The sequence below is a fragment of the Triplophysa rosa genome, linkage group LG5 (assembly GCF_024868665.1).
Source record: "Triplophysa rosa linkage group LG5, Trosa_1v2, whole genome shotgun sequence".
NCBI classification, from domain to species: domain Eukaryota; kingdom Metazoa; phylum Chordata; class Actinopteri; order Cypriniformes; family Nemacheilidae; genus Triplophysa; species Triplophysa rosa.
This window is the reverse complement of record NC_079894.1, coordinates 3675780-3700879: the sequence shown is the minus strand read 5'-3', so window position 1 is coordinate 3700879 and position 25100 is coordinate 3675780. Positions and strand designations below refer to the sequence as shown.

The 25100-nt window shown below is 36.4% G+C and overlaps 2 protein-coding genes across 2 annotated transcripts; one reads left to right on the top strand and one right to left on the bottom strand.

Annotated features, from left to right (window-relative positions):
• Nucleotides 1-655: 655 nt before the first annotated feature.
• On the top strand, nt 656-15559 carry lamc2 (laminin, gamma 2). Its single transcript, XM_057334953.1, has 22 exons — nt 656-845; nt 3984-4160; nt 4261-4384; nt 4462-4604; nt 4694-4825; nt 5373-5562; nt 5643-5755; nt 5846-6061; nt 6149-6325; nt 6409-6642; nt 6749-6885; nt 8931-9090; nt 9217-9422; nt 9576-9655; nt 10474-10611; nt 10716-10860; nt 12221-12370; nt 12513-12627; nt 13019-13215; nt 13409-13567; nt 13685-13784; nt 14687-15559. The coding sequence occupies exons 1-22, from the start codon at nt 713-715 to the stop codon at nt 14938-14940; spliced, it is 3480 nt and encodes a 1159-aa protein (XP_057190936.1). The 5' UTR covers nt 656-712; the 3' UTR covers nt 14941-15559.
• Nucleotides 15560-16702: 1143 nt separating this feature from the next.
• On the bottom strand, nt 16703-23856 carry nmnat2 (nicotinamide nucleotide adenylyltransferase 2). The gene is made up of 11 exons (XM_057334961.1): nt 23641-23856; nt 21402-21490; nt 20636-20703; nt 20389-20467; nt 20197-20314; nt 20027-20107; nt 19780-19824; nt 19327-19403; nt 17691-17792; nt 17450-17517; nt 16703-17372 (listed from the first exon to the last, which is right to left on the bottom strand). The coding sequence occupies exons 1-11, from the start codon at nt 23723-23725 to the stop codon at nt 17270-17272; spliced, it is 915 nt and encodes a 304-aa protein (XP_057190944.1). The 5' UTR covers nt 23726-23856; the 3' UTR covers nt 16703-17269.
• Nucleotides 23857-25100: the final 1244 nt, after the last annotated feature.

The following is a 25100-nucleotide window of genomic DNA, read 5'->3' as shown; positions in this document are numbered from 1 at the left end:
GTTTCATCAAAACATTTTAATATAACTGTAAACGTTTTTGATGTAGTTATGCAGCTAGTTGCCAGTAACTATAGATTTATATTTATGTAATTTATTGGCAACAGTTTGTTCAAAGATAAATGAATATTAAACATTAACAAGTCTTTATCTTTACAGAAAAGAAAAACGATAAAATAACAGCCTCATGCAAAGCATTCTGGGAACCAGAAATGCACATAAACATTTTTCTGTTTTTTTCTAATTTTGGTTTAAAAATGCTTTGCATGAGGCTGATATTTTATCGTTTTTCTTTTCTGTAAAGATAACGACTTGTTAATATTTAATGATCATTTATCTTTGAACAAACTGTTGGCAGTAGATTACATAAATTGAAATCTACAGTAAATTACTAGCAAACTGCTGCCAGTAATACTGTAATTTCTACAGAATTTTTTGACAGTCTGGGCAATTGATCTGAAGAACATTGTTTATTTGTTCGTGTGTTGTATTCTGGTAGTTAAGGCATTTTATCAAACCCAGTCTTTATGTGAGGATTGAATGACCCATTTCCTTTCAGACACGTTATCTGAATCACGCGTGAGTAAATGAAGAGCTGAGACACCGCACTTGACGTGCCCGCGCTTGTCAGGTGGGAACTTTTTAAATACCCGCTCCGACAGATCAGCTGGCAGATCGGACAAGTGTTTGCCTCAGAGCTCAGAGCTCTGTGTATATGATATTTACAGCACACAGTAAAAGAGAGTCCGAGGAATTAAAACGTGTTTCTTGGATGTGGAAAATGAAAAGCAGTTGGATCTTGTTGTGTTCCGTTTGCGTTTGGTTTCCTGTTCAAGCAACATTTCGAGGTAAGTTTTGCATTTAGCTACTATAGATTTTTTATTTCATGATTTATTTCACTGTATAAAGATAGAAAAAGTCAAAGAAATGTGCCACGTTAGTATTAAACCATTCATTTTTAATTCATTTTCGGATTTAGCTTATGCATAAAAACGATGAGAGACCATGGGTTTCATTTATCAACATGATTTTAAGGGAAAAGCTTGTTGAAAACGATCATTTTGTGAATTTTGTCCTCTGTTTCAAGACATAAAAACTTTAAATAAATGAAATGTGCAGTGCGCAGTGAATTTACAGTGCAAGTGAAAAAGACGTTGCCTCTGACGTCACCGTCAAATCAGACCATAAAAATCATGTTAGATACAATCAGAATGAATATTTTACGATTCTTTTGAAGCACCTGTGTCTAATTTCAAATAGTCGAAATCTTTTGGATTATATTTGTTTTTATGACTCGTGTCAACGGGAAGACAACATAGCCTAGTCTTTTCTTTGTCACAATTTACAACATCTATACCTCCTGCTGAAAATAAACTATAGAAACCATTACAGAAATTCTAATGGTTTCCGTTAAAATACCATTATGAACCGTTAGCTTTTTCCATTAATATCATTACAAAATTCCTTTTTGTTTTGTTTTTCATTATTCAAACATCCCACCAGCATAATCCATCACATACCAGTAGAACCATTACAAATCCCTTTAAAATCATTAAATCTATTATAACTTCTTTAATGGTTTCTATTAGGGTTTTTTTCTGCAGGGCCCTGCTGGAATTCAAAACACATCAGAAAATGTAATGGATTTAATGGTTGTAATTGGAATTGTACTGGTTTTAAAGGAAACTGTAATACCCTGCTGAAAAAAACAATAGAAATCCATCAGACACCATCCGTAAAAATACCATTATGAATCATTAGCTTTTTCCATTAAAACCATTACAAAATTTAGTTTTGTAGTGTGTTTTGGGCATTATTCCAATAGGATTTTACATCCAATCAATAGAATCCATCACACCAGTAGAACCATTAAAGTTTCCTTTAAAACCAATACAAATCCCTTTAAACCCATTATCATTTCTTTAATGGTTTCTATTGTTTTTTTCAGCAGGGTAGTGTTTACTGGTATGTGATGGATTCTATTGGTGGGGTGTTATCTGGCAGCTTAATCCTATTGGAATAATGCCCAAAACACACTACAAAAAAAAAAAAATGGTTTTAATGGGAAAAGCTAACCCTGCTGAAAAAAACCATAGAAACCATTAAGGAAGTTGTAATGGTTTTAATGGTTTTATAGGGATTTGTATTGGTTTTAATGGAAACTGTAATGGTTCTATTGGTATGTGATGGATTCTATTGGTGGGATGTTAAATCCTACTGGAATAATGCCCAAAACACACTACAAAAAGGCATTTTGTAATGGTTTTAATGGAAAAAGCTAATGGTTCATAATGGTATTTTATTGTAAACCATTAGAATTTCTGTAATGGTTTCTGTTGGGGTTCTATTGTTTTTTTCAGCAGGGAACACTCACAATGACGTTTTAACGGAAAACCTTAGAATTTCTGTAATGGTTTCTATTGTTTTTTTTTCAGCAGGGTAGGACTATATACAGTATGTATACTGTATATAAACAGCAAAACATGTTCCATGGTAAATAAAAATGGTGAAATAACTGGGTGACCATCCTAACACTAAATAGATGTTTCTTTAATCTAGTAAATGTCTATTACAAGCTTTCCCAGAAAGCTTAGTCTAGCACTGATTTTTTCCTGTGTCTCAGTGGTTAGAGCATGGCGCTAGCAACGCCAAGGTCATGGGTTCGATCCCAGGGGATTGCACATAGTTAGAAAACAAATGTATAATACAATGCAATGTAAGTCGCTTTGGATAAAAGCGTCTGCCAAATGCATAAATGTAAATGTAAATGTATTACCAGTAAAGAAACAAAATATAGATTTTATGACTAATTTGCATGTTGTCCGATCCTTTAAAGAAACTTACAGTGTATTTAAGCTATTAGCAGTAGTTCTTTGTGTGTGCCCTGGAATCAAACCCGTAACCTTCTACCAAGTGAGCTACAGGAATATTTACGCAATGTTAATGATATTATTTAAACACCTGAACAAGTATGTAGCATGAATGTTGGAGAACAGTCTGTTAGTTTTGTCTTATTTCTAATGATGTGTTGCTATGGAGTTGTTGCTGTTACCTGTCTGTATTGCTCACCTGTGCGAGTGTAGAAAGAATGGAATGTCTCTTCTGTGTGGAGGGGGGAGGACTCGTGCTCGCTCTGTATCACCACATTACGTTTGCTATAAATTACATACAAGAGCCAACTTGTCTTACCCACAAAACAACTGTCTCTATTATCTAACATCTATTGGAGTGTGTGCTTGACACACTGGAGACCTGACTGAACATTGACTACAGGTTGTTGTATTGAAACTAATCCTACCTGATCTAATGTTGTGGACACAGCTGTGGCTATTTCCCTTTCCTTTTGAAAGTTGTCAAGCTCTGGGTCTTTCAGATGTTACTTGATCTTCAGACGTTCGTGGTTTTGTAGGGGGTTTGTAGAATTTGAGTAATGGTTGATATAGGGTTACTTGTAAGCTAAAGAATGTGTGAATATACCTTTAGGGTGTGGTGTACAGTAATTCACTGCATTCAGGGGCGGACTGACTGGTAGGACATTCTGTCAAAGTCCAGAACGGCCGTGACCAGGGGCGGACTGGCGGACATTTATAAACGCGAATGCACGCAACCCGAATGGAGTAGCGAGTTGGACACGTATGCGTGTAACGCAATGCACACGTTACATACAACCCCCGCCCCCGTCGACAGAATTGATGGAGGGCCGATGTGGGCCGAAAAGTCCAGGGCCGAATTTGCTTCCCAGCCCGCCCCTGACTGCATTGGTGGCAGTTGTTTTTTGTTAGATGTGTTAGGAGTCTTGAGATGTTATTTTCTATAATACAACATCAGTCAGTATGTGTCAAATATCTCTCATATCACACTGCGTCTGAATTATGCATTATTATATACAGTACATTATAAAAGTAAATACATATGTTGTCCTTTGAACATGGAAACGTTACTGTGATGGAGTCACCGTCATACATTTTTGGCATGTTGTCTTGCAGCGCCCAATACGTGTTACTGTTATGGCAAAGCACAGTACTGCAAAGCAGATCATCTGGGACTGCACTGTATAAACTGCCAGGGCAACACAGAAGGGCGGCAATGTGAAAACTGCAAAGAAGGTTACTACCACCAGAGGGCAGGAGACGACTGTGTGCCCTGTGACTGCAACACTGCTGGTGAGATGTGGTTTACTTACAGTAACACATGATGCCATATGAGCCGTAACATATAGCCATACAGTATGTTATGCCATAACATAAATGTTCTTCCATTTAGGTTCTCAAGGACCCGCCTGCAACAATGAGGGCCGGTGTACGTGCAAACCGGGAATTCATGGTGACAAGTGTGACCGCTGTCATGATGGGTCTCCGGTCACCGTTAATGGATGTGAGCCTTTGAGGTAAAACCAATGAATCATGCAGAACTCTGGTAATATTTACTATAGAAGTTTGATTCATGTAATGTATTCTTTTGCAGATTGAGCTGTCGGTCCCGTCATAACGGTCAGCTCACGTATAACAGAGAGGAATGTCTGCCCTGTTTTTGTTACGGCCATTCAGACGTGTGCACCTCTGCTCAGGGATACTCCATTCATAATATCACCTCGACTTTTGAACATGGTGAGGTTGATGCGAGAACATTTCAGTACATAACAATAAAGTGATATTTTTCAAGACGTTTTGCTGATGACAGTCTGTTTTTGTCACAGGACCTGAGGGATGGCGGGCAGCTACTGATCAAGGTGTGACCCCCTCAGAAGTGCGATTCAGGTGGTCTCCCACTCACAAAGATCTCGAGGTCATCTCCAAAGATATCCTTCCGTTTTTTCTGTTCGCACCAGGTATATTCACTGAAGTTCTTTTACATTTCAGTTATAAGTAAGGTCATTCTACGATGAGTGGAAAAAACAATACTTATAATACTCGTGTAACACAGTTGACAGACAAATAACCCACTCTTGACAGTGGTTTTGCTATTTTAACCAATATTTGGGAATAAAGGATACACCTGCTAGTCTTTCATCCATGACATCAGAATATGCAAATTATGACATATGCCTTAAAGTGATAAAAGCATGATATATGCCGCATGGTAAAGTATGTAGTAAAGTAAATGTTTCCAAAATAAAAACACAGATACTTGAAATTGAAATACTTAAGTACTGCCCCCATTGCTGCCAGTAAAATAAGCATTGCTGCTTTAAAGCAACACTATAGAACTTTTGCTCACGGCTCCCCCATGTGGTTGATAAGTGCAATTGTCTGTTACCAGTGTTGTAAATAATGTCGCGGTATAAACTACAGAGTGTGCTTGTAGCCGCTATAGATATGGCATTGTGAAGTATTAAACAGATCATTTAAACACTTGTATGTGTGTGTTTATTATAGCATCTTACCTGGGGAATCAGGCACTGAGTTACGGTCAGACACTGATCTTCTCTCTGCGTTTGGACAGAGGCGTCCGTCGCCCCTCCACCTCTGATGTTATACTAGAAGGAGCGGGTCTTAGAGTGTCCGCTTCACTTGGAAACTTGAGAACTGTGGTGCCGTGTGGCAAAAAACTCACCTTCACATTCACGTGAGACGTCATTGAAAATCTTCTCTACCTGATACAAATTGTCTACGGGCCCATAATAATCATTTTAATGGATCTTATAGATTGGATGAACAACCCGGCAGCAAATGGAGACCGCAACTTTCATCTCTAGAATTTCAAACACTCTTAAGCAATCTCACAGCCATTAAAATCAGAGGAACATTTGGTGAAAATGGTGAGGATTCAATATTTATATCTCTCTAGTGCATTTAGCTGCAAACGCATTTAAAAAGAATATTAATGAAAATATGTGCTTTCACAACAGGACGTGGTTATCTGGATGATGTCACTCTAGTGTCGGCCAAACTGGGTCCTGGCGCCCCTGCAGTCTGGGTGGAGAAGTGCAGCTGTTCCGCCGCTTATGAGGGATTGTTTTGTGAGCGCTGTGCCACGGGCTACAGAAGGCGTTTCCCCGGTCAAGGCCCTCGAAGCCCCTGTGACCCCTGCTCGTGTCAGGGTGGAACTTGTGATCCAGAAACGGGTATTTTAATTCAACGCCCAATGTGGGAGTATTCTCAATAATGTGTCTGCGTTCAAAAATGGACCCGTGTTTTTGTTTCGTTTACAGGAGGTTGTTACTCGGCCGATGAGATACCAAATCTGCAGATGTGCCCTAAAGGTTATTATATCAACCGGCAACGGTCTAACACCTGTCTGAGATGCCCCTGTCCCGAGGGCGAGGCTTGCTTTGTCATTCCAGGATCAGAGGATGTGATATGTGCCCGGTGTCCTCATGGATCTACAGGTTAGCAAAGAAACACATCAGGCGGATGAGACTTGAAAATGTTTAGAATGCCCTTTTTATTTACCCTGGTGTGTGCACGACAGGTTCTCGTTGTGAAATCTGTGCCGAAGGGTTTTATGGAGATCCTCTGGGAGAATACGGCCCGCCCAGACCGTGCCAACCCTGCCAGTGTTACAACCGATTGGACGAGATCGTTGAAGACAACTGTGACCCGCTGACAGGGGAGTGTCGGAGGTGCCCGAATCATAGCACCGGCCCCAGGTGTGAGAACTGCGTAGAGGGATACTTCCACCGTTACCCCACAGAGCCATGCCAGGGTACGGAACAATACTACAACTCAAAATATCGGATATTATACAGCAAACATGGCCAAATACTGAAACTACAAATGACATATTGGTTGTTTTCATCTGTTCTTTGTAGCCTGTGACTGCAACCAGAAGGGCTCTGTGTCAGATTCCTGCAATAGTAATGGCCAGTGTAAGTGTAGGGAAGGTTATGAGGGACTGAAGTGTGAGGAATCAACATGTCCATCCTGCTTCAATCCAGTCAAAAGCCAGGTAAGAAGACAATGTGGGACTAACAACAAAGGATGAAGTTAATAATACATGTTAAAGCTTGATCAGAGAACTAATATAATTTCAAAAGAAAGGGAGAGAAGAGATGAGAGAGTCATGTTTGTTTATTATCTGGAGAGTGATATCATGTGTGGGTGGTATTAAGATTTAAAGGGATAGTTCACCCAAAAATGAAAATTCTGTCATCATTTACTCACCCTCATGTAATTTCGTACCTGTATAAATTACTTTGTTCTGATGAACACAGAGAAAGATATTTGGAAGAATGTTAGCAATTTTCAGTTCTGGAGCACCTTTGACTACCATTTAATTTTTTTCTACCATGTTAGTCAAAGGTGCTCCAGCACTCCAGAAAATGTGTTTTCCTAAAATCATCAAAAGATCTCATTTTGTATTTAACTGAACAAAAAATAGACAATATTTTGGATGATGTCCCATAACTGAAAATTGCTAACATTCTTCTAAATATCTTTCTTTGTGATCAACCGAACAAAGAATTGTATACAGATTTGAAAGAATCTGAGGATGAGTAAATGAAGACAGAACTATCCCTTTAATCTCAAGCACACTCTCTCTCTCCTCCCTGCATAGAGACGATTTACTAATTCTCTTCAACGAGAGAAAAATATCTGGTTAAGTAGCTTTGTATCAGTCACAGACCCAGTGAATATGTTCGATGAGCACGATGTGTTTGTCTATTGAAAGCTATTTTGATATTGAAACCTATTTTGGCACCATTGACCATAGCAGGAAAAATAATTCTTTCTTTTTTTGTTCTGTTCTGTTGAACACAAAATGAGATATTTTAAAGAATGTAGGAAAGCAAACAGTTCTATACGGAAGAGTATTAGGGCCAAGCAATAAAAAAAGATAAAACCGTTTTGAGATTAAAGTCATTATAATGCAAAATTAAACCTGCAGTTTTTCTGGGAAAAAAGTCAAAATAAAATGTTGAGAATAAACTCAATAAATTTCGAGAATGAAGGCGTTGTGTTTCGAGAAAAAACTCGTTAAATTTTGAGAAAAAAAAACTTGAAATAAAATGTCGACAATAAACTCACTATACTTTGAGAATAAAGTCCTTGTGTTTCGAGAAAAAAACTTGTTGAATGTCGAGAAAAAAGTTGAAATAAAATGTAAAGAATAACCTCATTATACTTTGAGAATAAAGTTGTGTTAAAAATGTGTTAAATTCTTCTAAAGAGACCCAGCCGCTTGCAAATTCTCTTTAACGTTCGTATGCTAACTATTATGCTGTTACAATTCGCTAAAGCTGATAGTATTTCTTTGTTACTGAAGGAAAGCCTAAAGTATAGCTTGACTAAGTGATCCAACTCTGCCATGTCCTCATTCAGTACTACGCAATGAACATCACCCTGATATAGGATAAACGTTTATTCTCGGCATTTTATTTCGAGTTTTTCTCCCGAAATTTAACACGTTTTTAACACGACTTTATTCTCAAAGTATAATGAGGTTATTCTTTACATTTTATTTCGACTTTTCTCTTGACATTCAACAAGTTTTTTCTCGAAACACAAAGTATAGTGAGTTTATTGTCGACATTTTATTTCGAGTTTTTTTTCTTGAAACGCAACGACTTTATTCTTTAAATTTATTGAGTTTATTCTCAACATTTTATTTCGACTTTTTTCCCCGAAAAACTGCGGGTTTAATTTCGCATTATAATGACTTTAATCTCAAAACGGTTTTATGTATTTTTTATTGCTTGGCCCTAATACTCTTCCGTTCTACGGCACCTTTGACTATCATTTTAATTTTTCCTACTTTGGTAGTCAATGATGTCCCAGAAATGTCAAAACTCTTTTTTCCCAAATATCTTTTTTTGTGTTCATCAAAACAAAGAAATGCAGGTCTGGAGCAACTGGGGGGAGTAATAACAGAATTTGAGTATTCCTTTAAAAGCCACAAACCTTCATTTTTTATTTCAGGGGGTGGTTAAATGTCAGTGTAAATGTTTGCAAATGCCAGAAAATAAATGTTGATCATTGTGCGTTTTATTCCAGATATCAGCGTATGCACAACAGCTGCGGGATATGGAGGACGTATTTAATACAATAGGAGGTGATAATAATGTTCCAGTCAAAGATGCTGAGATGGATCGAGCCGTCAAGGCCGCAGAGGTGATGCTGCAGTCCCTGCAGACCAGAGCAAATGAACTCACAGGTACAAAAACTCCGGAAATCCTACACATAAAGCTTCAATTCTTCTACAATTCTACAAAAAATTGACTTGTAGATTCTCGTTTTACTACAATTTTTATCAATTTAATTTGTTTTTTATGCTAAATAGATTCAGAGAAACTGCTTCAGGACAAGCTGGTCAGCATCAGCCGGAATCAGCTGAGAGAGGAGAGAAACATGGAGGCTGTGTTGAAGACGGTGAATGGCGTCAGAAACCGAGATCAACAGTACAAGACTGAAGTTTCTGAAATCCAGAAGCTCATCAGTGACATCCGACTAAAACTGCAACAGGCCAAACGTGACGTTCAGCAGATTGTACGGTTTATTTCATTTATTACAAGATTTATTTATTTCTGCTGTTGGGAGCTAATATTTATAGGCAGTCTACAGTTGAACAGTCACATAGGGTTAATAAAGAATATTCATTCTGGTTTTTATGACAATGTTTCCCTCATGCTTCTATTTCAGGAGTTGCCCTCAGGTGATGCGGAGGAGGGCTCTGGCACCTTGTCTTATTTGGTTCAGAGAGCTGCTGATCTTGCTGAACAGTAAGTAATGTGTTTTCACTCAAACGCAGCGAACAGGGAAACAACACAAGATGGATGATGCAGAAGTACACAAACAAAACACTGCAAAAAAGGACTTTCTTACTTAGCATCTTTGTCTTGTTTTCCAGTACAGATGGCTAAAAATGTTCTTGATGAGCAAAATGACCCGTCTTGTTTTTGGGCAAAAAATAAGAAATTTCATTGAATTTGTGCTTAAAACAAGTATATAAGTCTGCTAACGGGGTAAGAAAAATAATTTTGAATTATGGTTTACCTTTTTCTTAGTCACTTAATTCAAGATTATTTTTCTTACCCCATTGACATGGAAAACAAGACAAAAATACTAAGTAAGAAAGTCTCTTTTTTTTGCAGAGAATGCAATTGTTAACGTAACAGAGGTTTATATGGTGCATACATGTACAGTATATGCATAAAAAATATATTTATTGTTTTTGGGCCATGATACAAGTTGTACGGGATTTATTAAAGATCAACTATGTCCTGCTGAAAAAAACAATAGAAACCATTAAAGAAGTTGTAATGGTTTTGTTGGTTTTAAAAGGATTTGTATTGGTTTTAATGGAAACTATAATGGTTCGACTGGTGTGTGATGGAATCTATTGGTGGCATGTTTCATTCTACTGGAATAATGCCCAAAACACACTAGAAAAATGCATTTTGTAATGGTTTTAATGGAAACAGCTATTGGTTCATAATGGTATTTTAATGGAAACCAATAGAATTTCTAAAATGGTTTCTATTGGGTTTCTATAGTTTTTTTTCAGCAGGGGTGTCATAAAGTTTTCTTTTCCCATCAGGCACCAGGGTGGGGCAGTGACGATAGAGAACATAGCCAACAATGCTCTGTCAACGTCTGAGAAGGCTTTAAACCTCATACGAACCGCCATCGACACAGAAAATAGAGTCAAAGATGAGGTCAAGGACCTTAAAAAACAGTACGTTGTTTAGAATAGCAACATATTCACTGTTGATCATTCTCTTTGCAATAGATTTGAATGGACACATTTTGTGACCATAGTTTCTACTGATGCTTACTCAGGTATGAAGCAGATGTAACTAAAGTGAGTGACATGGAGAGAAAAGCCATTCAACTGACTGGGGAAGCTGAAAAGGAGAGCAAACTAGCTCAGGGCGCGCTTAAACAAATATCTGACCTGGAGAAAAACCTGCCAAAGCCTCTGAAGGTACTGTAGTACACATGGACTAAACATTGAGGTTTTTTACAAATAGGCAAATAAAGGAGCTCAAGTTGTTTACTTATTTAATTAAATTAGTTCTTACTAATACTATCTTACTAATACTATGGTATGCTATAGTAAACTGCTGCAAACCATAAGAACATGTTTCACTTCACCTTCCCTATGGTGAACATATTCATAAAAATAAGAAAGGAAAAATGAAGAATTGAAATATCAAACAGTGTAACATTAATACACACAATATAACAACAATGAAAGAAAGTAACCTGTTTAAAAATAATATAATAGAGATCACACTGTAAAAAACAAATTAAAAACTTAAGTTAAACAGCTTCGTAAAGAAGTCAATAAAATTTTTTACGGCTGCTGAAATTGGTGAATGTTTTTACAGTGTAGTTACATATACATTTAAGGGCCGTTCACATTATAACGATAGCTATAACAATAACTGTAACTATATTCACGTCCACACCCGCAGACGATAACGTTGTGTATATTTTAAGCCTGCACGCTGTAGTGTCCCAGTCACTAAATTGAATAGATGACCTGCTGCTGATGCTTTCGCTTTCATTCCCGAACATCTTTTCTCCAATATATGACAGCAAAGGCTGGATACGCTCTTTGAAGGCTGAACGTGCGCTCGTTTCCGGGATGTAAAGCATATATTTTGCCAGCTTGCCGTAAACACCGCTTTCCGACCACTGCAGTCTTTAATTCAGACATAAAACCCGCGTTACGATCACCAATAGTCGAACGTTATCCGCCAGAAACTGTATGACATTGTTTAATCGTTCATCAGCTGGAAAAAATCGTTCTGAAAGCGATCCCAACGATATCGTTCTCTGTATCTTTATCGTTATAGTTATGGTGTGAACCCTGCTATTTTCCTGAATTAAAATGATTTTTTATAGTTATCGTTATAATGTGAACAGCCCTTTAACGTTGCATTAACATTAGCCTACACATTTAAGGAAAATGTAAGAAATCACTTGAATTTAATTTAACTAATTTTCACAAATTTCCATTGAAGGTGTACTAGTTAGCTATGTAATAAAGCACATTATTCTTAGTAATCTTATTCATCTTTTGTTGATGTTATATTTTTTTATTTATATGTATTTAAATATATTAGATTATTATTAATGATTAATTATTAGCATGAACATTAATACTCTAAAATTCATGATTTTTGGGAGATATTCAACTAACGATAGTTAGCCTATAAAGTGTGTTGATAAAATGTAGTTACGGGCAAAATAAGTCCAATTTTTGCACTGAGTGAGAAATTTGAACAAGACCAATCTCGAAGTTGTTACCTACAGTCGTAAATCTTGGTTTTTTACAGAAGGAGATTGCTGGTGTGATTGGTCGGTTTGATGGGCTGAAGGAAGCCGTGGAGGGGAGTATAACACAATACCAGGACTTACAGAAGAATATGCTCGCTGGACAGAAAGAAGCAGCTGGTCTACTCGATAATGCCAAGACTTTACAAAAGGTAATAAACAAGATCCTTTGTTAAACTTTCCTGATATACTGTTTGAAAAAAAAAGACCTGACAGGAGGCTATTGAGATTTATGTTTATATTCAGGGCGTGTTACCCGCAGGAAACATAACCCATTTTTGTGCTTGATTTAAGGTTCAAGACGAGCTTTTTGCAAGGGCAAATGCAGCTGATGCCATTAAAAATAAATCTTTGGAAATCTATGCCAAAAACAAGGATAGCTTGGATAATACACTGGAGAAGCTCAAAGGTGAGGAGAAAACGTGCCATTTAAAATCTTACCTGTTTCCAGGTGATGTTGATGGCTTTAATGAGGTTACAAACTCAAAATAATGTTTGTTAACTTACCAATCAAATGTGTAAATGAACAAAGGATCTGCTTTTTAAATATCTTTATAAATTCAACATATTTAGTTTAGTGACCTTCCTTTTCGATCCAAGATGTCTGTGTCATTCCAGATGACACTATGGAGTTTTGTGATGCATTTGAAGTGGATTTAAGATACATTCTGTCATTTTGTTTTTCAGTCAAATCCACTAAAAGTCAATGTGCCGTGTGCTACGCATAGCAATGCTTTTCTTAGAAGGCAAGGTCATGAAAACACATCTGTTTTTGAGCTGATCCGTCTTGTTTTATTTAGGATTTGATGACCAGATCAATAACAATAGGAAGCTGGCAGATGAAGCCATCAGTAAACTGCCTGGCATTGAAGCCACCATTCAGAAAGCAACAGCTGATAACACCAAGACTCAGGACATTCTGGATGCCATGGCCGTTCCCTACAAAGAAGCTCAAGATATGATTGACGCTCTTAAAAACAATGCAGCCCAACTAGAGGTAGGCCTATGAAGCTCTGTGACCTTGATATTTGTGCCAATGCTCTACAAAGCAGGTTATTACTTTACCTTAAACCTCTCACTGGAAGACTGCGACAGCATCTGTCGTCAGCTAAATTGAAGCAGATCAGAATTAGGTCTCTTTGAATTGTATAGAAAGTTTTCAAATGTGCTCTTGTGGTGCATGTCCACAGGGATTATCCGGCTCTCTTCCACCCGCTGCTGATATTCTGAACACTGCCAGTAAACTGACGGGGGACTTGGATGGACTGAACATAGCGGCATCTTTAACTAAAGACAGACTGAATAAAGAGAAGAGCAATGTGAAGACACAAATAAATCAAGCTAAGGAAGTAAGAATGCCTGCCTACATTAACTCTCATTCATTCATTCGCTCATTCATTCGCTCATTCAGTTGTTAATTTATTCGTTCATTCGTTCATTTGTTCATACGTTCATTCATTCATCAGGCTGTCATAGATGCCACTGGGGCACTTGACCACGCAAAGACCGCGAGGAATGCTGTTAGTGATACTTTAAAGACAATCAATGATATCATGGGATCACTGGGTGAGTTTGTTATAATTTAATATTACAACAAAAAAACATATAATTGTGTGTAAAATTGATAATTAAAGAGATTTCTGCCTAATCTGAAAATTATATGTTGGTAAATCATAGAATCACATTTATTCAGACAATTTTTACTCAAAATATTTATAAATTATGTTTATTTTATACAATTATTATTGGTTTATTTAATAAATGTTTAAATTTATTTCATAAAAAGTCTATTTATTTACAATATGCAGCCACAGAAAAAATTAAGAGACCTTTGCAAATTTGAATTTGATCAGCATTTTTGAGGTTGTCACATAATTATTTTTTTTAAGTTTTCCTAAATGCATGTACAAATATTACTGTTGTATTGCTTAAAAGTGAATATGAACTTGTTTTCTTTGCCGTATTTGGAGTCTAAAAAAATGTAGAGCATCATTTCGGTTATTTTGACCTGTTTATCCAGTTTTCAATTACTGCAAATAAATGCAATTAGAACAATATTTATGTTTGAAAATTGGGAGAAATATTGTTAGTAGTTCACAAAATAAAACGCAAAATGAAAACTGAAATGGTCCCTTAAAATGTTCTCTAAATAAATTATGCGCAGGGTAATATTATATTACTCCAATTCTCCAATGAACAAAAATATTAATATTATCACAAAAATTACATTAAATTGTGGTGTGTGTGGTAGAACCTAAATCTGCTTGCTTTTTTCAATATAAATGTATTTTCTAATAAGACTGGATCAATCTGGGTTATGGCAGTAAAATTAATTTTAAGGGTCAAATCATGTACATCACGGAACTAAAATAATATACTGTATGTATCTAAATAGATTTCACATGTAAATCCCAGACTGCAGTGATGAAGAAGGATTGATCTGTGATGACTTTAATCTCTTTATGCAGGATCTCCTGGTGTAGTTGATGAGACTCGAGTGAGTGAGCTGGAGAGCGCCGTGGCTGAATACCGCAGTCGTGTGGAGAAGGAACTGAGGCCCAGATTCAGAGAGCTGGAGGAGAAAGAAGCCCAGCAGAGAGCCTCCATCACAGGCATGATCAATGACATTGACGTTATCCTCACTGACATTGCCAACTTGGAGCACATCCGCAGAAGCATTCCTGACGGCTGTTATAATTTACCACCTCTTGAAAGACCTTAAAGATTTTGGGATACTGCAGGGGCCACGCCACAATGTTACGATGACACTGTACTTGAATAGTATGGAGTATGTTTTACCATAACAGTTTTTGTATTGATAATTGAGAGGTTTTTATTAGTATTTATTGTTTTACATATTTACGTGTGGTTTTTATTCAAACGTAATTACTGTGAAGTTTGGAATGATGTAAATTAATATTTGTTACTTGTTTGCCAAAGATAAGTTAAAGCTGCAATCTGTACCTTTTCTCTCTGTCGCCATCTTTGTTTGAAGATTAACACTGCAGGTTACTTTACATACTTTTTACATTCAAAAAAGTTCAAATTCTGAATTATTATTATTATAAACTTGTGAATCTGAGTAAATTAAGGAGACCTTTTTATGTACTTGTTTATAACTGAATAGCTGAATTTTAAAGATTGTTGAAAGTTTCAGATTGTAGCTTTAACACAATATTACATTAGTATTTGGCTGTTTAAGAAGTTAAAATGTAACATCCATTTACTTTAACATCTTTGGACATCTATAGTTAAATAATGTTTTAAAAGTCAAAGAAATGCACAACTAACAATTTCGATTAATTGTCGTTTTGTTTTATTAAATTCAGTCCTCGAGGGCATGAGTTGTTGTCATGGCAGCATATTTCTCAGTGTGTTATGTAGCAACTATTAAGTAAAAATATAGTCATATATTAATATATAACATTATGCAGACACACATGCTTATACACTATAGACGAATACTTAAAAAAGAACGATTATTTAAAGACCTAAAATTAAGCATCTTCAAAACTGAAACCTATACCATCCTAATACATGATGCTTTCTATGTATGTTAAAATAGTATGATTTTCTATTTTAAAAACAAGAGAGCAATACAAATACAAGAGAAAACAGAAAAATGATTATTATTATTTGTTGCTATAATTCTGAATGGAGACATGAAGATTGCAAGAAAACAGTGGTAAGTGTGAAGTTGCAGAATGAAATCATGAAAAATGCTTCATTATTAGTGGAATATTTCCCAGAATAATTTTCTAATGAATTTACATTAAAGTAAATAGTCAGCGGTGCAAAATCTTCAAGCGATTCATAATACATCAATTGCTATGGTGACACTGCTCAGTAAAATGAAAAAACTCATTCCGTTGCGAGAAACAATGTGTGTTTAACAATTGTCTTGTTAAATTAGTATTCGACAAATAAAATGAGGTTATTCTTCATGTATTTATTACATTCAGTTTTCCATTTCCTATGCCAGTATACACAACCAAGAGCAAATGAGATGTTTTAAATATTTTATATTACATTTTATAGCTTTATAAATGTCTATGGGATGCTTTATGAATCCCTTTTATTCTTGTATAATAAAATAACAGCACAATAATGTGAAACAAAAACTACACTTTCATTCATTTGTAAAGTTTTATAGGTGTCTATAATCTGTAATCTTATTTCCAGATTAAACATTCCAATATTTCTCACTCTGCTGTATTGCACATTCAAAAAGTGTGTAAAGGAATTCTCCAACGTGAAAATATTAGTGTGAGGTTTAAATAGAGCTTTAGAGAAAGGAACTACTTTTGTTTTGTCTGCGTGTACAGAAAGCCCCCAGAAATGCATAACCGAATGCAAGAAAAATGCTTTTTTAATTGTTTGTGTAGAGGCAGTGACTGGCTTTCCTAAAAAAAACCACGTCTAGCAATTTTGCGTGTGTCAAGAAAAAAGGGTCTGTGAGAACAAGTGCACCAAAGCAAAGTAAATGAAACTGCATTCTTTAATGTGCAACCAAATGCTCCACGTAAACATGAATGCACATTGAAGACAAAACCGGCGTACGATACACGAAAAGACAGCAACGTAATCTTTCTCTGTACATCCAGTAGATTCATGAGTATAAAATGCATCAAGACATGAGTCCAAGCAAAGTTTTTTTTGCAAACACAGACTACGGTCTGCGTGGTAAATATAAACATGCATGCGCTGAAACAAAACCCATGCAAGTACAAGAACAGAGAGTATCAAATCAACAGCAAAGGCCAACATTCAAGCAGGCAACGGTTCATCTAACACGGTTTTCTCTTTCCTCCTCCTCCTCCTATTGGGCACCCTAAGCCCACGTGACCCAGTCCCTTGAAACTGATTGGTTGAGCAGGTCTTAATAAACAGATCCCTCAGGCACAGTGCAGTACATCCGTTGAGACACAAGTTAGAAGGGACTAATGCTCCTCTACATGGGTAAGCAGTGGTAGCACAGGAGGAATATACTCTACATTACACACAGAGAGACAGACGGGAATGGCTGATGGGAAGGAGCGGACTGCCTCGCTCTATCCAGAAGCATTGATGTACAGCTGACTCTGCAGAATGTAATCGATGACTGGCTGGCTCAGGTAATCCACCACGTGACCGTCACCGTGCTGAAGAGCCAGTCTGAGGAAGAGCCAAGCACACTGTTGTGATATGAAAGAAACGGACGAGGAATGATACAAAACAAGAGGAACACTCACCTGCTTTTAGTTGAACTGACAATTGACATGGGGTGGTCGATCTCATCCTTTACCACGGTAATATGGTCCTGTGAAAGAAAAGTGATGGTCATGTTTCTACAATATCACAATACAGTATGTTCTGAACAAAATGCATTTTGAGAGTATATGCTGATTTTTTGATTAACTGTAAATACATTTGTGGACAATGTGATCACAAGTCAGTAATAAGGAGAGCATGACATTCGAGTTTTTACTGTACCTTATGCTTTCTGAGCACAGACGAATGGTTCATTATCCTCTCTGTGTCGACCCCATCCCGAGGAACCACCACGATCCCGAAATCTCCTACAATCACCTCCATCTGAATGAATATTTTAATTTCATTCGAGAGATTCGATTATCTGATCGTACATGACTTAATAATTCAAAACTTTTTTTGTCATTTCTTAATGCGGATGTCCCCCCAAAAAAGATTTGACTTTATATTTCATAAAATGCCCCTCAAACTATTTTCTTCACCTCTAATTTTTCGACCTCTCCTCTCCAATCACGTGTCATATACATAAGATCAAATCCATTGCAAATATTAATAATAAAATTTGGATTGTGAAGTTAAGTCATTTAAAAATGCATCATATAATAAAAGTAGTTGCAAAACAGTGTTTCATGTTGACTTAAAGGTACAGTACGCCCCAAACATGAAAATTCTGTCATCATTTACTCACCCTCGAGTTGTAATCTGGTTAAATTTCTCTGTTCTGATGAACAGAAAGAAGGATGGAAGAATGTTTGTAACCAAACAGTTCTTGGCCACCATTGACTACAATAGTAGTAAAAATGGCAATGGTAGTCAAAAGTGCCCCAGAACTGTTTGCTGTCCTACATTCTTCAAAATCTTCATGAATGTTCAGCTGAACGAAGAAATTTATAAAGATTTTTTTCCTACTATGGAAGTCAAAGGCGGCCAAGAACTGTTTGGTTACAAACATTCTTCCAACTATCTTTCTCTGTTTATCAGAACAAAGACATTTATACAGATATGGAACAACTTGAGGGTAAGTAAATGATGACAGAATTTTCATTTTTGGGTGAACTGTTTCTTTAAATGCCTGGAATGAACACTAAAATAACTAGAATTCAACACATTCCAGCTAATTCTAACACTTATTGTCTATCATATGTAAGGGATAATCGGCTAGCCGTGGAGGCCAAGAACCACCCGATGCAAAGCGCATTCAAATCCTTTAATGCAAGGCTAGCCATGGATTATCCCGCTTATACCATGGTCATATGCCATACTGTAAAACAAATCTGTAAAAAAAACAGAATTTTCTGTAAACTGGAAAAACAGAAATATACCGTAAAATATATATTTTTCTCGGAGAGGGATATATATTAAATAGTTTTCCCCATTTTTCTTGTAAATGTGTTGTCTTGTCCTGTAATTTTACAGTTTTTGACCGTATTTCAAAAATAAACTGTAAAAAAAAGAAATCTTGTTAAAAAACGGAAATTTTCTGGCAGCTGGGGCACCAGAAATAAACTGTAAAATAACGTGTTTTCCCTGTAAAATTACACTTTTTTAAAATACATGTTTTTTTTTTCATTTTACGTGGAAAATCTATAAAAAAATAACGGGAAAAACTCTGTAAAATTACAGTTATTTTTGCAGTGAAGTTAAAGCTGCTATTGATGTTTACAGTAAACTTTTTGATCAAACTGGTGAAAATGACAGTTATTTTTTAATCAGTTACTTTCAAATGTTGAACAAACTGACTAGAACTACCCGTGCATTAAACAGTTTTAACGCACACCTTCCAGCCAATCAGAATGGAGTATTCAAACAGACCATGGTATAAGTAGTATTAGTGATTGGAGAATGAAATATATCTTACATCACTTTGATTCCACAAGCCAGGGATGCAGAAAGACTCCAGGAGATCACTGCCACACAGGAGCAGGATACGCAACTCTACACAAACCACAGTTACACAACACACCATCATGAAACACAGTAATGAGATGCTGTGGGGGTAAACACAACAACCGTGATACAAATGACATTGAATATGGGACGACACAGCATACAGCTATCTTTTAAATACATTCTTTACACTAGATGAGCACAAACATCATTGAGGTCTATAGTGAACACATTTGCATCTTCTTGTCTCTCCGACAACTGTCAGCCTTTTGCATTTGATGTTATTTTTCTATTGCTGAGGAGGAATGCCCTGTGGTTTTTCTTTCTCCGCGGGCAAACAAGTCTTTCTGATCATTACTCAAAGTGGCAAGCAAGGACTGATTTGAAAACCAAAAACCAAGGCGAGGAAATCAAATCTTCTCACCGATTTCCTCGTAGCGCATTGCGGTGCCAAGGTTGGCATTTTCATCTGTTCGGGAAAGAAAGAGACTTCAGAGGTCACACAAATGATTGATTCATGGCAAATCACTGTAGTCGTGTTAAATCGATGCACATCCTGTGAGATGTGTGTGAATATTTTAAAAACAATATACTGAATTTTCATGGTTAACTATTAAAATATTACATTTGACTTGTACGTATGAATACGCAAGTGTAAATCCAAAACTCACCAACAAAGGTAAAATGCTCCATGTTTGGACGAACACAGCAAATTTTACCCAAACTCTCGCTCATCTTTCCCCACAGCTTAACTGCATAAAAAACATCCGTCTTTAAAGGTCTGTTCTCCAAAACAGGGGTCAAATATACATAACATACAAACATTAAAAGGGTCGCTCACTAGCCACAGACTTGTTCGCTGTGTTTTGGTTAATAGGAGAATTCCCATTTTCTGGCTGACCAATCACAGGAGTCGTGGAGGGTGTGTTCACATTGGACAGAATGCATCCTGTCACTCTCTGCGGAGGAATTTATTACATTAATATTTAACAGTTTATCGTATTGAGTATACGTGATATTCTTGACTACTAACCTTCATTAGGTCTCGGTGATGCTCCAGAACACTACAGGTGGTCTGCCAGGTGTTCTGATAGCACTCCCAAGGATCCACTCTACAAAGCAACAATAATCCATCAGAAATGTTATTTACATTTACATTTAGACGTCAAGCAGTAAGCAGTATATTTCCATCACAAATATTATGCCGAACTATGCTTTTCTTACTTGTGTTATAAAGCATTTTTATGAGGCTGTTTACATTCTGACTGATTGACAGTTACCTGATCCAATCAGAAGACTGAACTGCCATCTGACACATGGTCAGACGATGTCTGCTAGAGACAAGGCCCTAAAAAATCACAAGGAACCAAAACAAGAAAATCACTCATTTATTTCCGAACTGTAAATGACATTCACAGGTTTAATCTAAGACGGCTTGTGGGAAGTAAATATAAACATTATAGTATTGAAAAGTAAAGGAAAATCGATCAGTAATTTATGACAGAATTTATGAAAGTATCCCTTTAAGTTGGAATAACTGAATCCTGCTAATTCATATTTTGCTGTTATGAAAACTAGGGCAAACATTTTAGTAATTCTCATTATAATTTGTAGTGAAATTATTAGAGCTGGTTTATAGACCACTTCGGATGACGTAAACAATGCTGGTCCAGAAGAACTTCCAGTTTCAGTTTTTTTTAACAATGCACAAATTAACAAAATATACAACCAACAGAACATTTATGAAAGAAATAAAATGTACATTTATAACCGAATCAAAATATAATCAATGCGAATTTATTCAAGATTTAATTGTATGAAAGATTTAAAAATAAAGTCAATAAAAATGAAAGCGGAAGTGGCACTGGAGGCTGGACCAGTCTTTACATCTTGGGAAGTGCTATATGGTTCAGGTGCTCAGATGTTTATTCGGAGCTAAACAGAAATAAACTATAGCTCTAAGCTCTTTAAATGAAAATATGTAATCACATCGCTAATTCTGTTAAATAGTGCTTCCTAGACTTGAACACAAATAGGTTCTCTTACCGGTTTGCCATAGGAGTCATGTACAGGTGAGATTATACCTCCAATCACAATGAAGCGTCCGGTCTTGTGTATATACTCTCTGGCTTTTTCTGCAAACCAGAAATGGATAAAGTTACAAAGGTTGCTTGCATTCAGAACATGATACATGATCAAATGAATGAAAGTAAAACTCATTTGCTGCAGAAGTAAAAACAAAACGGCAGCACGATCTTGTTTTAGCATATGTTTATGCTCACTGATAACTGAGATCTGATTCTCTGTGACTACCATAATGCATCTGCTTTAATTTTGTAATACAATCTCAAACTCCCATCAAAATATTGACAGCAATCGGTAGCAGAAACAAGGTCTCCTTGTGGGAAATGAGAAAGACAAGTAGAAAGATGAAATCCTCTGAACAACTCCTACTCCTACTGCAAAGGAAGCTCAAAGAAAAGAAAAACGTGTTCTAAAAGAAAACTAACACATTCATTAACGAAATTAAATGCTAGCATCAAAATGTATTTTATTTATTAAGTATTGTATTTATTGTTATAGGTTAGTGACATTTATAAACCGCCCAGTATAGGTTGGAACCGCTGCTCACAGACAGAAGCACCGCTGAGAATGTGACACGAGCCCGTTTTTATTTTTGTTCCTCAATATATGCAAAGGCATTCAGTAAGAGAGGAAGGTTTGAGAATTAGGTCACGGACACATTGAAGCTGTGAGCTTCAGGGGGAAAACAGCAGAAGTGTATTGATCTAACTGTGGTGGCACTCCTAATGTTGCTTCGGCTCGTGTAATAATAGCTGATTGGATTAAGGAAAGTATAGAGCTCCTACAGGTTCTTTCCCATTATGTTTATTGGCACATTGAATAGTGAAGAGAGACTACCAGTGGATAAAATCTCTCTCTCTCTCTCTTGCTCACCCACACTCTTAAACAAGTTCACAGCTGAGCTTCAAGCTTTTTATGATTATGAAATGCTATATTTAAAAATCCATTTTGAATAATTTTATCGTTACTATTAATTTGTTTAATTTCATTTGCCTAAAATGTTTCATACTTTCCTATGATTGTTCTTTATTCAAAGTGCCACATGCAATTGTTACAGAACGTTGAAAGGGACATTTTACCCCAAAATAAAAATTCTGTCATCATTTATTCACCCTCATGTCGTTCAACACCTGCACATTACTCTTTCTTCTGTGGAACACAAAATAAGATATTTTGAAGAAAGTCTCAGTGGATTTGTGTCCATACAATGGAGGTCAATGGGGGGCAATGTTGTTTGGTTGCCAACATTCTTCAAAATAGCTTATTTTGTGTTCTGCAGAAGAAAGTCATACAAGTTTGACATGACATGAGGGTGAATAAATGATGACAGAATTTTTATTTTCGGGATAACTATCCCTATAGGCTCTTGTTTTAATTACAAGTGACAGTATAGGCTATAGTAACTCAATCGAGTTTTGATTAAGGACATTTGACACACCAAGCTGACATTTTATTCTTTATAGGTTCTCATAAGATGTTAAAATGATCATCTGATCATGTCTGAGCTACAGCATTGATGCTAATTTACATTGATCCATCTGATCCTTGTTATGCACAACACTTGCCCCTCTATTTTAAATCACAGTTAGATTTTTACTGCTGCGCTGTTACATATATCCTTACTTTTTATTATTTTTCTTGTGAGTTAATAAGAAAACGACCTGTTTGAAACAGAACTGCAGGGTTTTATCATAATTTTAGCATATTAAACTCATTAATGACTAATAAATCATTATTAAGTTAGATTTTAAAAATGCATAAGGTCATTAATAAAGCTCATTTCATTTCCTGAAAATCCCGAATGACGCATAAAACTATAGATAGGACAATATCCGTTTAGTGTTAATATTTTGTAACATGAAATTATGTTAAACCTGTGTCTGGCTAGAACATACTGGCGTTCAAGTATGTTTCTAATGAATAAAAGGTATGCTTGCATAGACAAATTTGAGATGTTCTTTACTAAAGCCTTAACCTCGATGTGTTCGGATCATTACTGGCACTGAGGCCGTCGCCCATTTCAGCACCACGCACGCCGCGGACAGCGCTCAACAATAACACTTCATTTTAGACTTCACATCAAAATCATCACAATGTCTGAAACCACGATGACCATAAACACATTTACATACAACATAGAGTTTCATTTAACAATTCCATATGGGGCGAGCATCCGATCCAAAACAGGCAACACACTTACCGAACATATGAATGTGTCCCTTCGTGATGGGGTTGAAACTTCCACATGACAGCAAGATGACATGCGTTTTAGTGTTCTCCGTCATTGTAGCTGTGATGGACTGTGCGTTTTTACATATGTCTTGAATGTTAAGGCCTTTTGTTGTGTTGTGGGAGCGCAGCAGAAGGCGAGGTTCATTAGGCTGCGGCAGAGCGAGCGTCACTGCGAGCTGCTCACGCGCACTTAAAGGAACACGCGCACGCCGAGAGATACTGAGACCGTTGTGACTTCAGTCTGCCTTCTACATTAACATTGGGATTCGTGTTCGTGAGCTTCTAATCATAATTAGGTTGTGCTTTATAAATCGCATTGAAATGTTTGGGATAGCCAACGTGTAAAATCTGTGGTAGGAATGTTAAAGGGATAGTTCAATCTGTATGACTTTCTTCTGAACACATAAGAAGATATTTTGAAAAACGTAACCAAACAACATTGACCCATTTTTATTTTGGGGTAACATATCTCTTTAAATGAGGAAATATTGTGAATTCCTCAAATATTGTCATTAGGCTAAACAATTGTCATCAGATTTGAATTTCTATTGCAGTTACATGAGAATATTTCAAAGTAAGCCATTTCATAGTTTTTTGGTCTACCTAATGTTGCAATAATTTCCAAAGAAGTTTAACATTTTGCTTCTAGATTAGGCCTATCACTTTAAGACGTTTTGCTTGGGTTAATCGCTTCTGCTGCTGGATTATTTGCTTATATATTATGATCTGTTAAATCACTTTGAGTGAATGCATCTGCAAAATGAATAAATGTAATGTGAATGTGACTAATCTTAGTAGATTGCAAATCTAGACGCAGAGTGATACGACACCTGTCTGTGGCTTTGATGGACATTTTAAATAATAAACAAAAACGTGCTTTGTTCCATTTGGTCTCTTTTATAAGAACGCATTTAACATTTTACTCACATATTTGGCATTGCACGAGTGATATGTTAACACCGGCCTTGGTGACAGGCATTTGAATTTGAAACAGCAGAGTGACTCATCAAGAGCAAAACAAGCTTCTAAAGCCCTCGACTATTATTTACTTCAAATGTCGAAAATGTTCCTCAGCCTAACAAATCATTATACAATTACGAAGTTACGCAGTATTTTTGTTTATTGGTTGGTTTAAAGTAATAGTTCCAAACATTAGGGATTTCTTTCTTCAGTCTTAATAAATGCACTATAAACATTTCACAGAAGTTGTCAAGTTTGTACAAATGAATTGATACATAGTCCATGTCTCTCAACTTTATCCAATGCTTCCCAATGTCCCCATCTAGAATTTAAAGATTGTGATGACATCCCTCCCTTTGATTTAACACAGACTTGTTTTACAGAGAATTATAAGAATAATTGATATTTGAACATTAGGCATGGGCTAATGAGTGTATTTTGTTCAAAATGATTACGTTTATTGTTGCT